We start from the raw sequence: 20532 nt of genomic DNA, 5'->3' as shown, positions 1-20532 counted from the left end.
AATCGTTTTACATAAAGTGTGAATTAATTCAACCAATATTGTCTGTTGCCATTATCCCCTTAACACGCATTCACAACTCCGATAATAAAATAGTGTTGTAAAAGTGGCAAATGGGTAACGGCCCTCTTTTGTGATTGATGTTAATGTTCCCTGATAAATGTAAACAATACACTCAGGGACTTGAATATCATGAATAGGCTAAACGGATCTTAGTTAATGAAGTTTTACACGTTACGTCGAAATGGGTGATTAAAACATGCTAATTATGAATATTGTACAAAGGAATTTTATTCACAAATTAGTACATTGCGTGACCGGGTAATGAACATTAAGAAACCCATCAGTAACGGTACGACCCTTGGGTTGAAATGTCTAATGTTAGGCTGTCTTACCCATGGATCGTACCATCGAACTGAAGTGTTGTACCATCATGACTCAGGGATTAAAGCACAGAGCGAAAATGTCTTGTAAATTTCGTTGACGTTGAAACAAAGTTTAAGTAATTGTTTTTGTCAGGGAAAGTCACTCCAGGCTGTCACTACTGGGACTTAACATGTTCATAAAGTTGTTAAGTAATGAAAGGAACTTTATCATATCTGTCAGTTATTTACTGATAATATCACTATTGGTTAGGCTGGAACATTTGTCAAAGAACTTAACATAAATTAGGTTATGCAGTGTGGCTAATGAATCTATTGCTGCTGCTGTTGATGGTAGTGGTGACTTAATAACTTGTTTGTGTTGTTTTTGGTGGTGGTTGTGGAATGATAACTACGCTGTTGCTTTAACTGGTGAGGTCGTTACTGTTTTTGTTATTGTTTTTCAGAATTTTGTTACAATTTTCTTAGAATGTATTTTTCGGAAAGTGTGATCCGTTGGTCAAGTGATGTAGTTGAGGAGGTCAGCTTCCTGCAGGAGGTCGGAGGTCGGTGACCTTCTCCGGGTGACGGTGTCGTAGAGGCCCTGTTCATAGAGGTCATTAAGCCTAAAGACTTCCCTAACTAGGTCACCAGAGGGGGCCAGGATCGCGGTCCCCATAGGGTTGTATCGACTGGTGGAGGAGGGGAAAGAAGGGAGAGTAGTTCATTAACGGAGTACATTATATTGCATGAAAAGTCAATGCACAAGACAAAATGTATGGATGGTTTAAGATTTTGCATGTCACGTTAAAAGTGAGTTGAAAATGAATTATTTAAAAATTATTGATTTATATCTGCTCAGTAGTTTAGCCCCACTGCTTCGCTCTGTCCCTGTACCCTACCCTAATCCGCATCACATCCTCATTGCCCCTCCCCATCCCGCCTCTCATCCTCTGCTCCGCCCCGCCCCGCCCCAGAACTCACCAGAAGAGCTGTGAGAGCGGGCAGCCCACCACGTACAGTAGACGGCCCCTGATTCTTAGCCTCATTACGCCCCGGAACACCTCGCGTGTGTCCCAGTAGTACGTCCTGGTGCTCTGTGGGAGAGAGTACCACCATGACGGTGGTGTAACGTCGTTAAAGCGTACCGTCCTAAGGGGTTCTCTGATATCACCAGTGAGGTTCTATACTTCTATCAAAGTCAAGCTCCTTCACTCGCTCTTTCTCCCCTTTTCCAGCTCACTTACCATTAAGAAGATCCTGAAGCCAAAGAACTCGTCGTTCCTGGTGCCCGCCCTGACGAAGACGACGAAGGGCCCCGGGTGACCCTTGGGCAAGAAGTTCCTCTCCCTCGGGTCCGGAGTCACCACCTGCGCCGCCTGGATCTCCGCCGCCAGGTTCCTCGTGTAGTTCTCCAGGATAACGCTGAGGGTAAGGACCAGTAGGTTAGCCTCTATTTGGGTAGTTGATGTAGGTCTCTCTCTCTCTCTCTCTCTCTCTCTCTCTCTCTCTCTCTCTCTCTCTCTCTCTCTCTCTCTCTCTCTCTCTCCAATTTGTCAGTATCAAGGTAGATGACGTACTGCAGACAGGTCAAAGGGTAACACGTACTTGGATCTGTTGCTGGACAGCTAAGGCAGCTTAGAATTACAGCAACATTCCTTTTCCTCAGAAACTTTCCCTACTTGTTTCATCGAGTCTTTGCCCAGCAAGACCCCCTGACTTATCCATACCCTTATCCTTGACTTTCCCTGACCTTTAACCTTAGTCTGTTCCATTACCCTACCCAGTGAGGTTCTGGAGCCTTGTGCGCGGGTCGCGGGAGGTCATGATCCGGTTGTAATAGATGTGCTGCTCGAAACCGTCCACGTGCGCCCCAGCGGTGCCGGCGTGGAAGGTGCGCGACACTTCGGGCGATGCGACATCACGTCCGCGCTGGGCCCACGCCCGCATCAGCCACCAGTCCCAGTCCCCGGGCTGTGGGGGAGAGAATTCGGGCGTGGGTTTTAAGACGTGGCCCCTGGGGTTCATCCACGCACTCGCTATCTATCTCTCTCTCTCAAAAGGGACGTAACTCACTCCATAAGGGATCCAGTTGACGATGACCTGCCTGGCGTACCGCCGGCGCACCATCCACCCGTACATCGGGAAGGACTCCGACCGCAGCACCTTGCCGGGGTCTGCGGCGATGTCCGGGAGGCTGTTGCTGTTGAAGGCATTGACGCAGAAGATGGTCTGGTCGTTGTTCAGCAGCCACGCCGCTTGGTGGAAGAACCTGGTAACGCAGAAGGGTGGTCACTGGTTAGCTGTTTTACTTGAGGATCGCTAAGTTACTGTCCTAAATGGTAACGTGTGATGCGATTTGAAGGATCACTTTAGGTCATGGTTTTAAAGATTTCCTTTAACCCATGCTGTTTCAAGGATCGCTATAGGTCATGACGTTTAAAGAGTCACTTTGGTATATACTTACGCCCAAGCAAATGTTTCTGACCTGAGGAAGTCGGGCGAGAGGAGGAGGTCGTCCTCAAGCACTATCGCCTTGTCAGCCCGAGGGAAGCGCCTGAAGACGCTGTAGAGGGCGAAGCGGATGTTGGCGTTGGTTCGGGTGTTGTGGTTGCCCTCAGGCCTATGGACGACAACGTCCACGCCCATCACCTTCGCCAGGGCCAGTGTCTCCTGATGGAGGCCGTCAACAGCCACCAGGACCTCCGTCTGGCCAGCACCCGGGATCGTGAACAGGTTCCTCACCAGCCTGGGAATACGGAGGAGCAAGTTGAGGAATTCCAGATTCCGCGTGTTGTTAGGGTGGTCGGCTCTGACCCCCGCCCAGCGAGGATGCAAATTTGCTCGTGTTGGAAGAGGTCGGGGTAGGGAGGTGAGGCTGGAAACTACGTGCTATGATCTGTGGTAAGTTAGGTGTTGAGGTTATTTTACATGCATAGGTTAGTAGTTATAGGAGTTGACTGAACATGCAGAAGGGTGGAAGGTGTGCATGGGAGAAACTGAATTAGAGCGATGTGGTTTACAGGGGATCGACGTATTGTAAAGTGGATTGAACCCAGGCATGTGAAGCGGCTAGGGTGAACCTTGGAAAGGTCTGTTGAGCCTTGTGTGGATAGGCAGCTGTGGTTTCTATGCATTACGCATGACAGCTAGAGAATAGATGTGAGTGGGTGCGGTCTTTCTTCGTCTGTTCCTGACCTTACCTCGCTGACGCGGGAAACTGGGATTAAGTATAAAGGAGGAGGAGTTATTTTAACTTGCATATTCCACGTCGCACTGGACTGATGTTTATTTGAGTCCTTAATCCTGAACGTCGCCATATTGTCGTGTGTTGTTGTAGGGTAGGGAGACCAAAGTTCCCCTCTACCGTTCGTGCTGCAACAAATTGGCAAGTCTGGAAACTTGTATCGTCCGAAATCTGGCGACTTAGCAGGTCCTGACAGAGTCGTCCATGTTGTGGCAGGTTAGTGGCGAGGGGGTGCTTGTTACCCTGTCGTGACGGGAAAGGAGAGAGAGAGAGAGAGAGAGAGAGAGAGAGAGAGAGAGAGAGAGAGAGAGCTGATCTAGGCACTCACCTGTAGAGGTGACGTGGCTTGTTGGCCGTCACCACCACCACGGGGATGTCTTCCTCCGTCACCAGTCGCTCCTGTAAAGGAGACACCCGTCACATGGGTACCAAACCTTCGCCCTTCAGCGCTGCCTCGCACCACGGATGGTCGCAGGTGCAGCCCGTCCGCAGAGTAGGACAGACGTCGGTGCCACACCAGTTTCAAATCACGCTTCTCCACGCCTCACTCACACGAACCACGCCCGTCATCATCATCATCACGCTCCTCCATACCACACGCATCACTCCCACATGCGTCGTCACCACGACCATCAACCTATCACAGACATCAACGCCACACACACACACACCCGTCTACGCATCATCTATCCCCGACCATCACCACCGCACCGATCAACTCCTTATCAATCAACGACCATGAACACACGACACCCATCACCACCACGCCCATCAACACCACATCCACGAACACCACACTGAGCTGTGCAACCAAAGTGTCCAAGCCTGAAAACGTTTCCAGTATATGATGGAAATCTGTGTGTCTAATCTTAAGCCAAATTTATTCAAGATTAATCCATCACGTTTTTACATCTGAGTGAGAAATATGTCAGAGGCACCTGGTATATCCCAATATATTCAACAGATTAATCTGACATATTGTTGATCTGTTAAAGCTACACTGGCGATATTTTTTTTTTTCCCACGTTGACATTACTCTTCCATTCCTTTGTTTCGGTGGAGAAGGCACAGCGCATATAGACAGATAGCCTGATAGATGTGGCAGTTGGTATGTGGATAGATATACACACGAAAAATAGATAACCCGTCGGTTTAACTAAGGTCATCGAGAAGCAAAAGCCACATATTGATGCTCAACGAAGAAGAAATAACCTATCAAGCTTGAGGAAGAAGATTTCTGTAACTTGATAAAGGCTGATACTTCTAGATAAATGATGAAGACATCCTCCTGTGCAGGTTCATCGAGGAGGAGAGCCCACTTGTTCAACGAGCAAGAGCCCGTCTACCTCGGCTTAACGAAGGAAAAGAACCCAACCACTCAAGATAAGTTGAAAGTTGTTCTTCCTGCAGAAGATCAGCGAGGAGGAGGAGTCTTGCTCGTTGATGGACACTGAGCCAACCCACCTGCAGGTACCTCACGCCCGGTGTGAAGGGACTCCGGCAGGAGCACAGGTCTCCGTAGCCCTCGTACCTCCTGCAGAAGGCTGCCTGCAGCCTCAACCCCGGCTCATCGAACCAGTCGCACGCTAGTCCTGAAGAGTTTAAAAAAAAAATAGGATTTTTTCCCACTCTACTTTTGTTTTAGTTCTCTTTCCCCATGTTTGAATACCTGGCACCCGCCAGCAGTTCAAAAGTTCTCGGTCCACTCATTACTAGCGCTGAAATTTGCACATGCGTCCAGCTTTTATGAGGGGACTCAGTGCAGTTGCTTCATCGTACCAGCTGTCTGTGTCTAGTATAGTCTCGTGTATGATTTGTACAGCTTTTATTTGACGGTATACACGTCTTTTGTAGGTGAAAGAAAAGGTTACACCTGCATAGCTTCTTTTGGAACATACGTTCTCTTAATATGTGAACTGATTCTTGTGTTTTATACATGGTTTATACATCACTGTATTTTACATCACTTACTTTCGTTACTTTGTGCTTCATGCTTGCTTACCGTCTGGTATATTTGTATCCAGCGAGGCCACCAGGTGCAGGGTGTTGGCGGGGTATTGCTGCCACTGTACCGTCGCAGCAGACTCGGCCACGACTCCCCTGCCACGGATGGCCACCCCTGCCCATGGTTCCCCCGAGGCCACACGCTGGGGCCACCTGAACCCCAGTGAGACCAGGCTTGCCTCCCCAGCCTGCCCCAGGAACATGACCCACTCTGGCTGGGGGAGAAAAGTAGGAATTAATTCCTGTCATTTTTTTTTTTTATATTATTATTTCTCTTTTTCTCTGTTAGGAAGACGTCCTCACCACGGCAGCGAGGACGAGCAGTCGTCCGGGCTGGATGGCCGAGAGGGCTGCGGCGAGTTCGAGGTGCTCAGCTGGCTGGTATGTCAAGAACCTCTGTCGCATCATGACCCGTCCCTCCTCATGCGGATCCAACACCACCAGGTGGACCCCTGAGTGCGGCCAGCGGTGCCCCATCTCCGGCACGCCCCCACCGCCCACCTCGTACACCTGCAAGGTACGTAGGTTGTCAGTAGGTGACGGTAGGTTCTCATGGGAGTATTAGATGGAAAAGTGATAAAAAGAGAGGTGGAAGATACGACCCTTGAGCCCAAAGGTACGACCCTTGGGTACGAAGTTACGACCCTTGGGTGTGATGGCTTGGCCTCTGACATAACACTCAAGGATAAGGTAGGCCAAAGACATCATCATCATCACCATGGGTTGTACTGTTGTGCTTAAGGGTAATTAAAGAAAAAAAGGGTTTCGAAGTCAAGTACTCTTACTATGGACGAACAAAATAGACACAAGAAAATGAAAGAGAATACCCACATACCACGTTGCCATCGACGGATATGGTGACGTTGGCGACGCTGACCTGTACAGTGACCTCCAGGTGACTTACTCCGCCACCTGCATGACCTCTAGGTGACCCCCAGGGGTTGACAGGAGAGTCCAGGGTGTTGATAGGTAAGCCCAGGGATGTTGATAGGTGAATCCAGGTGTTGGAAGGTAAGCCCAGTTTTTTGACAGAAAGAGAAAGATAGATATTAAAGTGTCGAAGATACTTGAAAGAGTGAAAATAACAAAGTTCCTTCAGCTAACTTATTTATTGTATTATTATACTAACTGTGGCCAAGGTAAATTGATAATTGGAATTTACTGGTAGATTCATCTAAATTCCCCAGCTATAGAGTTCTCATTATGACCACACGTCATGGGTCGTGAAAGCCACAACAACACGAGGAAGGCAACACTATTATTGTTGCGCCTTGAATTTCCCAGTAGTCTTGATGATTAATGTTTCTTGGTATTCCTTTTTCTCTCTCCACCCTTCTCTTTCATTCGTGTTTTCTTCCACTTCCTTCCCTTCAGTCTTTGCCTTTTCTTCTCATTATTATCTTCTCCCCTTTCTGATATCTTACCGTTCTATCCCATTTTCCTTCGTCTCACACGCTCCTTATCTCACTCTACATCCTCCTTCCTCTTTCGTTATCACCCCTCTCCTGCCTCCCGTTCTTCTTCTCCCTTTCTGATATCTTACCGTTCTATCCCGTTCTCCTTCGTCTCAAACGCTCCTTATCTCACTCTGTCTCTTTCTTCCTCTTTCGTTATCACCCCTCTCCTGCCTCCCATTCTTCTTCTCTCGCTCCCCCCTAATCCCTCACTTCCTGCCTTTTCCGTAACCCTCCCTCCCTCCCTCTCATCCATATACCCCTACTTCTTCCCATTATCTCTCTCCTCCCCCTCCCTCCTGGAGCTGGGAACTAGAGAGGAGGCGCTAGGAGCCAGGACCTTACCTCCCAGGGCTGCTGGTGCTGGGACTGTCATAGGTCTCAGCGAAGGATCCACTCCTGCCAGCCATAGGGAAAGGAAGGTTATGTTAATCATCTTTATATAAGGGCTTCCATTATCCACATCATCAGCTAAACTGAATTTATCTTAGCCAGGAAGAAAATGATTCTTGGAGAAAATGGTCGATAAAAAGATAGTTCAGCTTATCAATGTTTCTGTCCGAAGGTTTGTAGAAACTACAGAAGCTGTAATTAACAGTAATCGTTGTATGCTGAGGTTTGTAATTACCTTTAACGGTACTGTCTGCAGTGTAATTGGTTACCATCACTAGTATGTCTATGAGAATGTCCAGTATTTACATCGTTAGGTCATCTTTTGCGTAGCTTATTGTTATTTTTGTATAATGTCCTGATACATTATCCTAATCCTGAGCAAACTGATTGTGGAAAAATCTTTTGTGATGACGTTACACATCTGTACACTGTTCCATCCCTGTATTCACCAGGTACCTTATGAACTTACTGGCTAAGTATTTCCATGCCTCCTGCCCCTCGGCGACGTCAGGAGAGGCTGCGGCGTAAGGCGACAGGAGAGGGTGTAAGACAGCAGCGAGGAAGAGTGGTATATCGCCGCGGACCCAGCGGCCGACCCTGCGGGACGCCCGCCGGCCCCTGTTCCTCATACTGTCGCAGACGAAGGTTAGAGTCCTGAGTCCCCCTTCGTGAGTCATGATGGGAGGGAGCTCCAACTCTGGTAGATGAATCTCTTCACTGGATTCCGAATCTAGAGATGTATTGAGTAGAATCTTCACTAGTGTTTAAGAACGATATTTGAAGCTTTTAGAATAGCAATATTTAGTTTCCTTAAACAGTTTTAGTGATTGAATAACACGTCACTGTTATTCCACGATACCGAAGTTTCTTTGATATATGGATAGCCATATCTTTATATATGGTATTATTGTAAAATGTTTAAGGTCGAGTCTTAACACACAACACTGCCTCAGCCTTCACAGACACCCACACAACACCACGTCTGTGTGAGCTAGCCCAGCACAACTCACCAGAGCAGACCATTTTCCTCACTTGTTTTCCTCATTCAGATATGCGAGATTCCTCGTAACGTCATATATCTTAATTTAATCTTCATGGACGAGTATGAAAAAAAATACGTATGTTCTATAAAATTTTCACCACAGTTCCTCGAAGATTTAATCATATGAGAAATGTATCTGTTCAGAACTATAATCAGTGTTATAGTCATACGAAATGTCAGAAAAAAATAGAATATATGATATATTGCTTAAGACACTCACTTTAATGATTGAAACCCCATCGTCAGAATCAAACTGTATAACCAGTACAGTTACAACGGCAAATTACTACGAGGGAAATGAGACGAACGGGAACGTAATGTGTCGGGAAGATCGTACTATCCGGCAGCCGTCCCTCTGGGCGCCTGGGGGCGGCCTCTCAGCTGAGGTGGCATCGGGGAACTGAGCCAAACCCTGGAGCCCACCTCGTGATGACAGTACCTGCCCCTGTCTGAGGATTGCTGGACTGTGTACTCGCTGTCATTTTGGAACGCCAGTGGACCGTACAGCTGATCGGTTCGATTGTGTCTCGTGCCAATATAGCGTTCGCTGTGACTTCAAGGAACATAATTCATAACTGCCTTGTTTATTTGCTGTAATGTTTGTGTATTGGTCTGAAGTGATTTATGCGTTGTTTCGCATTAAGTGCATCTGTTGATCATTTCACGCCGTCCTTATAACTCACCGTTTCCTTATCTTTGCTGATCCGTTAAGCTGTTTTATCCCTGGAAATCCAAATAACTGTACATGTTGTGCTATTGTAAACTGATGATGTACGTAGCCGTAGGTTATAGGATTAAAACCCCCTCTGTGTAATGGAACTGAAATCAGTGTTGATTTTTGAGGTAGTTGCGACGCTAGACATGAGCTATCCCTCATTTGCTTGCACGTGCGGAAGAAAACGCGCGTGTTGATTAGGCTGTTTATGTGGGCTTCGGGTTTGGCCACTGCCAAGGTCAATCATGCCGTCAGTTTCAGGGTTGGGTGTTGCCCCGGACTCCGCGTGCGTGAGGCAACACAGGCGAGTGGGAAAGGTCACCTTTGCCGAGGCTGTATCATCATCAGGAGTACAGTTTCGTCAGAGAACAATTCCTCACTCGGAAAGGAGTCCATCCTTTCCATGCTACTGGAAGTAGCGCAGTCTTGCAGCTGCAGGAGCTCATGGAAGTAGGTTTTGGATGAACTCCAGGACCCCATTCAAGAAAGGGGTCCTGGAACAGTTTAAGATAAGATGATTTTCAGGTTCCCACCTATCGTAAGCAAAGTCTTAGAATGCTCATTTGACTTAGTTAAAAGTTACTTCGTTATTCTCGTCATTGGGATAAATGTAATCGGTATTTTTTTTACGCAGTGCAAAACATATTTATATAATCATTTGGAAAAAAAGATAGAATTTATTCACAAGATGTTGAATGACTTTTATTCATTTTTTATTGTCTATTTCTATTGACAGAATGGATCACCGTGAACTCCTTTGGTGATAAGTTAGTTATTTGTGTGACATTCGATTGAAATTCTCCCGGTGTGATCGCTGGGTTATAGGTGAAGACCCCCTTGTGAAAGCAGTGAATGAAATCAGAGCTTCACACGATGAAAGCGTTGCAGTGACACGGAAACGACCCGACGTAAGTTCACGTCAGTGAAATGTGCAGTGTCGGGGTGTGCCGTCTACATTGCCGGGAGAGAGTGACGCGTTGCTGGTAACGCTGCGTGACGGGCGTAACATGTGGGTGCTACGGCTGCAGATGGCGATGGTGGTGACGGCTCTCGTGACGGGGGTCAAGGGTGAACTGTCGATACGCTGGAGAAATATTGGTCGTAAGTATACCCCATATGCTGCGTCACATACTTTGAATTACGTTGAGCATATCGCCTGTGTTGCGTCACATACGTGCTTTGAAGTATAGTACTAACCTCACCACATGTGCTGCGTCACATACTAATGTTGCGCTGCGTCTCACACTAATGTTGAAGTATGCTGGGCATATCACATACGTCGTACCCATATCAGGGTATGCTTATCATACCACGTCAGTCATACTCGACTTATAACATCAACAGTACTCACAATGAACAGCTCACTGGCACCATACTCAAATTTACACATTGATGTGTATGTGATTCATGTGTGTGAGGGAGAGTTTTTCGCTCTGTGGTACTCATACTACTTACCAGTCCTCTCACTATTGCTCTCACTTCTTACTGGCACTCAGTAATTCTCTCACCTCTCACTATCACTGGCGATATATCAACCTCCTCCTCCTCCTCTCACAGTGAGCCACCTCTCACCAACGTCCATCACTCTCACCTCTAAACCAAGATTTTCCAAACACCTGTCACCATGAACCACCTCTCACCATTCAACCAAGAGTCTCCTCACCTCTCACCACCACCCGACCCACCTTACACCAGTACTCTCACCTCACACCGGCAACTCTCATCGCTCACCACACTCACCTCTTCCCAGGGACTCTCACTATCACTCTCCTTCCTCTCACACAGGGGATCGAGGGTTCCGCCCTTACGACCTGGAGGCTCACGGCCGCATACAAGGTGAGTGTCATTCATTTACAAGTATACTTAGTCATGTATATGTACGTATACCACATACATTGGTACCTTTTAAGTTTCATTTCCATGAAATTTGAACCAATCACTAAGACGTGTGTACTTTTTTTGAAATCACATTTGAATGTATTGAAAGGTAACTCATTTTTACGACTATTGATTAGCCGTTTACTATTAATACCATCGTTCACACTCGCTGTTAATGATCATTATTCGAGGCATTTTTACGTCACTGAAAACAAATTGGCAACATGGGGCACAGAGAAGAACTTATCATAAACATTACGTGTGATTGGATTATATCGTAGTTTTGTCATTGTTAGAAGAAAAAAACTAACTATGCCAACTGGAATATCAGATTCAGACTTAAACTATGTGATAATTGAATGTTATAGAACGTAACACAGTTGAAATGGATCACGTCATTCGTTCATATAGTCTCCCCTTTACTGCAAGAGAGCAATGGAAAACGTATGGTGTGTGTGTATGTGTGTTTGTGTATGTGTGTGTGTGTGTGTGTGTGTGTGTGTGTGTATGGTCTCACTTTGTGATATACCCTTATCAGGGGATTGGTTTCTGGTATTTAGAAAACCATTGTGAGAAGGAGGTTTCTTCTGTATCACCGATAACTCATTTATCATGCAACCATCATTTAATGCGCGGGTGAGGCAATGATTATTCTTTACTTCAGAGAGAAAGAGAGAGATATCTGTTTACAGATGCATGATATTCCAGAATCATTTATCGTTTCAGTTGACTTATACATGAATCGGAAATGATTTTTTTTTTTTGACAGAGGCGAGGACGAGACACACCCTGTTGTCTGTGAGGCTGAACAGAACCAGTGTGGAGCTTCGGATCGACGACCAACAGGTGTGTGTGTCTGTGTTTCTGTCTGTTCTGTGAGTCTGTCCGTCTTTTGTTTAGGCAGACTGTCTGGTCATACTCCCCTCCGTCAATATCTCTGTTTTCCTGTCTGCTTGTGTGCATATCTGCATGTGTGTGTGTGTGTGTGTGTGTGTGACTGTTTTTTTCTTCACATCCCTATAATTTGTCTGTTTGTATCACTGCCTGAGTATCTGTTTACTTGTCTGTCTGTTTAGTCTTTTGTGTTTGCATGGCGTTGCCTGCCCATCTGTTAATGTGCATATTTATCTGTATCATTACTTATCCATTATTATAACTAGATTAATGATTACATTTATCATTCTCATTAGAAAAATTTTTGAATTGATTATTTTGTGATTATCTTTAATGAATTCCTTTAATTATTACTTGCTTGTTTTTTTTGTTGTTGCGTATTTGATTACTTGGTTACTTAGCTGTTTTATGTAACGGTTTGATATTCTCAGGTGTACGAACGTGTGGGTGAGGAGGTCACGTCGGTGCGGCACGGCGGCGTGCACTCGGGCGTGCACGTGCTAGGTCGTGCACGAGGCCCGTGCCCGCCTCATGATGGCCAGACAGTTCCGCACGTACCAGCCAGCAGAGCATGCACGGCTCACGGCGTGCCTCTCTGCCGTGCAGCCGGGCAGGGTGGTCGTACTGGTGGGCATGGTAAGTGGAGGGATAGACAAGTAGATATGTAGAGAGAGAGAGAGAGAGAGAGAGAGAGAGAGAGAGAGAGAGAGAGAGAGAGAGAGAGAGAGAGAGTGTAATCGTCTGATACATCTACGTCCACATGTACGAATACGAGTACATCACTATCATACGTACTGGTATAAGAATATATTTTCGTACATCAGCTCCTCCTGATCCCCGAGATCCCTCACTATCCCTCACCACTCCCGCAGCCCCAACACACGTTTCCACAACCCCATCACCATCCGTCACTCCTCCAGCAGCGCAGCCCCCCTATCACCATCGGTCACCCCCAAACCATCCCCCATCACATCATTCCCCACGACCCATGAACACCATCACCTCTCACGCCTCGTCCTCCACTCTCCCTGCTTACAGCCGGAGTGGGTCATGTTCCTAGGGCGTGGCGCCGAAGATGCCCTGAAGGGCCTCGGGACGACATGGGCTGCTCAGATGGCACAGGGAGAGGCGTGGTCGTGGGTGGGAGTGATGGGTGGACCCACGCTAGCTGAGGCAGGGACGACCAGAGAACTAGGACGCTACCCAGCATCTAGTCTTGCACTAGAAGTCTTCGTCCACAAGACTGAACCAGGCAAGCACTGTTCTAGTTGGTCCAGAAAGAGGTGTAAGGTTTCTGAAGAAGCGTTCTCGATATGCTCGTAGATAACTGTGGCTGTGTTATTTTGTTCTCTGAGCTGCGCCTTGTTCTCTAAGTTGCTGAAAACGTTCTTGTTCTTTAAGCTGCACCTTGTTCCCTAAATTGCTTCAGATTGGCTTAGTACCATGTTTTAATGTTCGCAAATGCAGAGGTACCGTAGCTACTCTCCCTCCTGTGACGTAAAGAGATAGCGCCCCTCCTCTCCTTCTGATGCAAGACGTCCCTTTATGTCCTCCTCTCTCTCTCTCTAGAGGTGCGGTGCCCGTGGTATACCCTACCGGGACTCCGCCGTCAAGCCAGCTTCTGCGAACGGTACGAAGGGTACAGTGACCTGTGCATCTGCCATCGTCCCTTCTTCCCAGAGACCCGCAAGTTACAGGTACTGTGCGTCAGTAGTTCTTTGGTCCACTGATACAGGAAAGCTACAGTAGACAGCTGCCTTTAATCTAAACTGCTGGAGCTGTAAGTAATGTAACCTAACCGTGCATTGTATCCTGAATTAAGTTTCTGTACCTCAGAGTCTGTTTTCTAAGTTGGAAACGCTTATACTACAAACTAGAAGTCTTTAAGTATTCTGAGCCATAAGCCCCATTTCAAAACTTTAAATTCACTTTTTTTTCAGCGAGTCAGTTCTTGTTCTGTTCTTCCCCCTACAGCCGTTCATCCCGACGCAGGAGAGCATCCCTGTCGTGGTGGTGACTGCCAACAAGCCGTACTATCTGTACAGGTGAGCTACAAGTGTGCAAAAGTTGTATTGCAGTGTCGATCACCTTTGCCATTTGACAGACCTACCGTTGGTTTCTGTGCCGAAGAAATTCAAAAAGGGAAAATTTCCCGCTGTTAGAAATTTTAGAGCTCATTATGGAAATAACTTCGAAGCTCACGCCTCTTCATAAATTTCGTATCCAACCTTCCGTTGTTGGTCTTCGCAGACTCCTCCGTCAGCTGTTTACCATGGCGGGGGCGTGGCAGACGGAGGTCCTGGTGACTGTGGACGGCCCCAATCAGGAGACACTGGCCCTGGTAGAGGTGATGGGCGTGGGCTTGGTGATCCACAGGCCTGAGGGCGACGATAAGAACCGCACCAACGCCAATGTTCGCTTCGCCCTCCACAGCGTCTTCGAGTACTTCCCCCGAGCTGACAAGGCGATAGTCCTGGAGGACGACCTCATCCTCTCCCCTGACTTCCTCAGGTGAGGCGATAGACACATAGATAGATAGGTAGATGGATAGGTAAATGTAGGTAGAAGGATAGATAAATAGGTATGTGAATAGATGGATAGAGCTAATCCTCTTAGAACCTGAGTCATCTTCAATCCCTTCCCCCAACCGCAGGTTCTTCCACCAGGTGTCGCCTGTACTGGACCGCGACCCCAGCGTGTACTGCGTCAACGCCTACAGCAGCAACAGCTTCGGCGACACGGCCTCTGACCCGCGGGTGCTCCTGCGCGCCCGCACCGTACCCGATGTACGGCTGGATGGTCACCCGTCGCTACGCCAGTGAGGTCATCAGGATGTGGGTGCCACCATGGGTGAGTGTTGCTGATGACGTTCCGGATTCTTTTGTCCTATCGAGATTATTATGGTTGACAGACCCAGAAATATTAGTCAGTACTCGCTGTAGGATGTGGGTATGAGGAGCACAGCAGAATGACACAAGGACTCACACCTCACCTTTTTCTTTCCACAGGGAGACTGGGACCTGTGGCTGGCGTTTGAGGACCTCCGGAAGGGACGAGACGTCGTGTTTCCTGAGGTGTCCAGGACTTTCCACATGGGGTCTTCTGGCGTCCACGTCAGCGGCTTCGAGCAAGAGGTCTTCTTCAACCGTATGGTGTACAACCTCCTCCCAGAAGTTACCCTCATGGACATCAACGAGTAAGTTGGTACTCTGTCTATTGTCTTGTGTTGTCTTGTATTGTCTCTCGAAGACAAGGGAGTGGCTGTGCTGTCTTTTTAAGCAATGGAGTGGCTGTACTATCTCTAGGAGTGGCTGTATTATCTCTAGAAGGCAAGGGAGTGGCTGTATTATCTCTAGAAGGCAAGAGGGTGGCTATATTATCTGTTAGACGGCAAGAGAGTGGCTATTCTGTCTCTCGAAGGCAAGGGAGTGGCTGTACTGTCTCTCCAAGACAAAGTGCTGTAGTGCCCATTCATTCTACAACACCGTTAAAAAAAGAAAGACTTTTATACCCCTCGCCGTCTGGGAGTATTTTTTACCCTAGTTTACTCCTCGTACTGTGCCAACAAGAGACGTACTTTTAGTTGATGTTAATGAGGAATATTTGAGTACAATGTTATGGACTCTACTTAGTACCATTAAGAGACTCTTTTTAGTACTTATCAGTAATGAATATTTAAGGTCCGTGATACAGACCATCTGGTTTGAGAGCCTTGCTAGATTTCATGACATGGATGATATTGTAAAGGGGAGGAACGCGAAACGTATACAGCAGAGTAAGCGACACTTTTTTTTTTTTTGAGCTAATGTATTTTGGGAGAGTTGGGTCATAACCCAAAGTTTTCCTCCCCATGAACGTTATGATCAGAGCCCGAGGCATATTATTCTACAGTGAGGGTTATAACTTCATGCTTTGATAAGTCCCAGTTATAGGAGATTATCGGAGTTCATAGTTGGGTAAAGTTATGTGCACTTAAACTGTGATTTTTCGTTCTGAGATTCCGATACAATACGAGTATTATTTTATGGAGTCTTAAGCGTTATGTAAGAAAGAGCATCGTATGTGATATAACGTTTAGATAGGAACACAAACACCCACACACATACAAAAGGGCCCCCACGAGTATAGAACTCTCTCCCTGTTATGTGATATAACGTTTAGATAGGAATACACACACTCACACACACAAGGGCCCCCACGAGTGTAGATCTCTCTCCTGTGCAGTACTAATCGCTATTTACACAGCATGAACCAGTATGACGTCAGTATGGCCTAGTATAACGGCAGGATAGGTGAGTATAACGACTAAATAGCCGAGTATAACGGCAGGATAGGTGATTATAACCGAATAGCCGAGTATAACGTATACCTGAATATAAGTACTAAATGGCCGAGTATATAACGTCAAAGTAGCTGAGTATAACGGGAGAATGGCCGAGTATATCGTCATAATAGCTGCATATAACGGGAGAATGGCCGAGTATATCGTCATAATGGCTGCATATAACGGGAGAATGGTCGCGTCTGGATGGAATAGTATTAAGGTTAAACCACCACAGTACAACGTCAGGATGGCCGAGTGGTCTAAGGCGCCAGACTCAAGGTAGCTTCCCCTCCGATAGAGGGGCCATGGGCATTCTGGTCCTCTCTGAGGGCGTGGGTTCGAATCCCACTCCTGACATAGTTTTTTCATTTGTTCGTTTTCGAGCTGTTACAACCTTTATAGTGGAGTTGTTCAAGTGTTGTTGTGATGCTCGTAATCTTAAGAGAGAGACATCCAGGGTTCGAGTCCCTCGGGAGATGCAGTCAGCTCACAGCCAACCCAGCTGTTCATCCTCTCCTTTGGGGTCGATCAGGGTACCTGGCGTAGGCTGAGGTGTGTGTAAACGTAAGGTTAAGACGTGATATATATATATATATATATATATATATATATATATATATATATATATATATATATATATATATATATATATACAAGGATAAGGGAAGGGGCAATACGAGTATAAAACACTTGCATACACTCACCATGAACACCCCGCGAACAGAGTCGTTCGAAGCACGTACGACGAGCGACTGAGCCGTGACCTGGAGGTAGCCACGCTCGTGACCCCGCCCCGCCGTGACCTCTGCAACATGACCTGGGCGCCCCGGAACAGCCCACGACCCCTGGTCGTCTACCTCTACGCCCATGACCACAGCGACAAGTACGAAAGCTTCAGGATCTTCCTCATGGTGGGTTTTTATTGGGGTTTATGGGGATTGCTAGGTGGGTTTATTGAAATGTATTGGGATTTTATTAAGGTTCATGAGGTTATAATGAGTTTATTTAGGCTTATAGGGATTACGGTGGGGGTTATGAGGTTTGTGGGGATTTTATTAAGGTTCATGAGGGTTATGATGGGTTTATTTAAGTTTACAGGGATTATAGGGGGTTTCTTAAGGTATGTGGGGATTTTAGTAAGTTTCTTTAGGGTTATGATGGGTTTATTGAGATATATATAGGGTTATAATGGGTTTAATGGGGTTTATGGTGGGTGGGTTAAGGTATATAGGGCTGTGGTTGACAGAGGTTTTTAGGAGTTGTGGATATATTAATGGAATTCTCTGTAGATCCTGCAGGTTTACTTGTCTCTGTACATGTTTTTGTAGGTTTGTTGGGAGTAATGGTAGTTTATTGGTTGTTAGTCGGGCCAGTGTGATGGGTCTTAACACATTTTGTTTTCTCAAAAGTTGTTTTGAGTGTTTGCGCTGACTGAAATGAATTAGGAAGTTATGGTGTATTTCTGAACATTAAGGAAATTTGTTGTAATGGTATTGGTAGGTTTATAGAGTGACATACTTAGTGAGGTGTGGGTAATGTTGTAGAGAAGTATGGGGAGTTCCAATAGGTTTCACAATGGGTTTGGAATACACCAGTAGGAACTATTATGATTTTTTCCTCCCCTCACTGTCTCTTGTGGTTTATAGGTTTATGAAGGTTTATATTCGATATTTGGAACTTCTTTGGGTTTATGCTGGTTATAAGTGCTTTAGGGAAAGGGATTTTCTGTAGTCAACAGATGTTCCACGTGACGAGTACAAAAGGAAAATGAAATAACTGGAAAGTTGATGTTCTATAACGAGGTTATCTGTTAGAGTCATGCCTGCATACGATGCTTCTAGACATCTGTGAACGACACTTTTGTTTACCCTCTCCTCACAGTGCTTCCGGACGTACGATCACAGCACACGGGAGATCTACAAGGGCTTGATACGACTGCGGTGGCATGGGACTTTGGTCTACCTGGTTGGCTGCCCTCTCTCACCTTTCTGGTAAGTCCCACGCGAGGAGAATAGGTTGTATCTGCTTGTAGTTGGGGTTAGTGAATGTCTACAACTAGCATGCATCAAGGAAAAAAAATGTAGGAATTATATTGTAGGAAGTACATCCTGTGGATAAGGCAGTACGACAACTCTTCCGAGCTCATCTCTCGGCCAGTCATCGCGCTCACCCGTAGTGACGTCACGGATCAGCTGATGAGCCTGCGTGATTTTTTTTCCCAAACTTTAGTTATCAGTGAATAATCACGTAGATGATTTCCCAGTGAGGTAACCAGGTATCATCTGTATACAAAAGGCAAGGCTTCGAATCCCCTCTGATAGATAGATATAGCTGCTTTGGATCACACATTGATATGCAGTATATTGTCGATGAGGTATACATGGATGATGAATACCTTCGTAACATACTCAGAAGATAAACATGTTTTACTAGTCATCAGCTGTTGCTCTATGCAGCATATTCCTCTTCCTTTGTTACACATATCTCTCCATTCTGTGCATACCCACTCTCGCACACACACACACACACACACACACACACACACACACACACACACACACATATAAAAACACACGCAGAGAGAGAGGAATGACTCCTGTTTCCCATATCTTTCTCACACTATCTGTCGCACACACCTTTGTAACCAATCAGATTATCTCTCTCTCTCTCTCTCTCTCTCTCTCTCTCTCTCTCTCTCTCTCTCTCTCTTTGTGAAAGACGAATGCATAGCTTTCCTTCACTTTCATCCCTCTGTTGTGGTTGTTGTCTTAAAGCCTCACACTTGTGCTTGCTCCCTCCTCTTCCTCCTCCTCCTCCTTCGCTCCCCAACGTGCACAACTCCTTTCCGACCCATCTATAGTGTACAACCCTAGGTTGTACTAACACCCAGTCCACCTCTCACCTTCCCCCCCAGTGTTCACAAACCCGCGAGGACCCAGCTGTACAAGCCAGGGCTTCGGGACCTGCGAGATGCCGCCCGGTACAGAGATGACTGGGACATGACCTTCTTCCAGCAAAACCCCCGCCTGGCCCGTGACCCCAACCTCACCCCAGACCTCAACCTCACCAACCTTATCACCAGGCCCGCCGCTCAGCCCACAGAACCTCCAAACCCATGAGAGGTTGGACGTTTGAGGATTTCCAACCTCGCCAGTATCATCACCCGTACCTCAAAAGCTTTCCTGAAGCGTTGAGACAGCATGAAACACCTTCAGATCCCCACCACACCTCGCGGCCATGTCCAGTGAACCACTTTAACAGATCCCCTTAATCTATAAGAGGTTGAGAGAGCAGAGAACGACCCGTTGAAGGGGGAGTGAAATGGAATACAGTAGACAAGAGATCCTCAGAGACGTGGTGATTGTAAAGATACATTGTGATTTTGTAAAGTAAATAGTAATAAAGTTTGTGTGGTAGGTATAAAGTATGTCTTGATTCTGTATGAAGGGGAATAAGTTTGTGGGTGTGGTGAACTCTCTTGTGATGGTATATTTCTCTCTCTCTCTCTCTCTCTCTCTCTCTCTCTCTCTCTCTCTCTCTCTCTCTCTCTCTCTCTCTCTCTCTCTCTCATACACACACACACACACACACACACACAGACAATCTATCCAATCCTCTTTCCAGAATACATTCCATATCTTTGTTATATGTGCTTACTTATTTTTTCCTCCTGCATCCCTGTACCTAGGCCAACAGCCGTGTCTCTCTTCCCCCATATATATCCGCCAGCCTTCCATTTTCCATCAACTCTCTCATCCAACCATACACTCGCCTAAACCTCTCAGATTTGTGTGGATATATATATATATATATATATATATATATATATATATATATATATATATATATATATATATATATATACAGAGAGAGGGAGAAAGAGATTCATTTTCATTGCTGGCCATCATCATCATCATCATCATCGACATTATCTTCATCATCACCAGTTATTCATTTTCCTCACCATCAATAAACCCTCCTCCTCACCACCACCAACCCCCCAACCCTCCTCCACCTCCATCACCCCACTACCACCACCACCACCACCATCCCCAACACCATCACCGTATTCCCAGTTGTTAAGCCTATTACGTCCTCGGAAATAGGGCGGTTCAACAATTGGTCAGGATTTCGTCCCCCGCCAATTTTCGGGCGGAGTGAGCAGGGCCGCCCTTCATGTGTGTGAGTTCTCACGGCGGCCGGCGAGCCTCCGGGGGGGCAG

The 20532-nt window shown here is 46.5% G+C and overlaps 2 protein-coding genes and 1 non-coding gene across 4 annotated transcripts; 2 read left to right on the top strand and 1 right to left on the bottom strand.

Moving 5' to 3' along the window:
- Positions 1 to 263: 263 nt before the first annotated feature.
- Positions 264 to 7139, bottom strand: LOC139747250 (protein O-linked-mannose beta-1,2-N-acetylglucosaminyltransferase 1-like). Of its 2 annotated transcripts, XM_071659335.1 has the most exons (11): positions 6446 to 7139; positions 5914 to 6120; positions 5609 to 5825; positions 5071 to 5198; positions 3935 to 4005; positions 2848 to 3108; positions 2436 to 2631; positions 2143 to 2333; positions 1607 to 1784; positions 1344 to 1456; positions 264 to 1051 (listed from the first exon to the last, which is right to left on the bottom strand). In XM_071659335.1, exons 2-11 carry the CDS (start codon positions 6085 to 6087, stop codon positions 880 to 882), a joined length of 1701 nt encoding a protein of 566 aa, XP_071515436.1. In that variant the 5' UTR covers positions 6088 to 6120; positions 6446 to 7139; the 3' UTR covers positions 264 to 879. The 2 variants fall into 2 exon arrangements, with proteins under 2 accessions (XP_071515436.1, XP_071515435.1); XM_071659334.1 differs by having other exon boundaries at positions 5914 to 7139.
- Positions 1655 to 19722, top strand: LOC139747252 (protein O-linked-mannose beta-1,2-N-acetylglucosaminyltransferase 1-like). Its single transcript, XM_071659338.1, is given in 18 exon segments — positions 1655 to 1790; positions 5900 to 6127; positions 7910 to 8102; positions 9951 to 10315; positions 11000 to 11050; positions 11862 to 11938; positions 12418 to 12489; positions 12491 to 12622; positions 13025 to 13253; positions 13556 to 13683; positions 13961 to 14031; positions 14237 to 14497; positions 14640 to 14763; positions 14765 to 14842; positions 14995 to 15182; positions 17035 to 17221; positions 18192 to 18301; positions 19225 to 19722. Coding segments are annotated over 15 exon segments (2007 nt in total). The 5' UTR covers positions 1655 to 1790; positions 5900 to 6127; positions 7910 to 8102; positions 9951 to 10221; the 3' UTR covers positions 19430 to 19722.
- On the top strand, positions 16552 to 16667 carry TRNAL-CAA (transfer RNA leucine (anticodon CAA)). The gene is made up of 2 exons: positions 16552 to 16589; positions 16623 to 16667. It is a non-coding gene; the product is annotated as a tRNA-Leu (tRNA).
- Positions 19723 to 20532: the final 810 nt, after the last annotated feature.

This window comes from Panulirus ornatus, chromosome 68 (genome assembly GCF_036320965.1).
Source record: "Panulirus ornatus isolate Po-2019 chromosome 68, ASM3632096v1, whole genome shotgun sequence".
Classification (NCBI taxonomy): domain Eukaryota; kingdom Metazoa; phylum Arthropoda; class Malacostraca; order Decapoda; family Palinuridae; genus Panulirus; species Panulirus ornatus.
Note: the sequence above shows the minus strand (reverse complement) of the source record. Positions and strands in the feature narration are given on the sequence as shown.

Bases quoted from the DNA above. Each gene is read 5' to 3' on its own strand.
- LOC139747250 (XM_071659334.1), bottom strand. From the start codon at position 6,087: ATGGGGCACCGCTGGCCGCACTCAGGGGTCCACCTGGTGGTGTTGGAT. The intron at 2,632-2,847 runs GTCAGAAACATT...CTGCGTTACCAG, and splicing joins CTCTCGCCCGACTTCCTCAG to GTTCTTCCACCAAGCGGCGT. The intron at 1,052-1,343 runs GTGAGTTCTGGG...CTCCTCCACCAG, and splicing joins CCGCTCTCACAGCTCTTCTG to TCGATACAACCCTATGGGGA.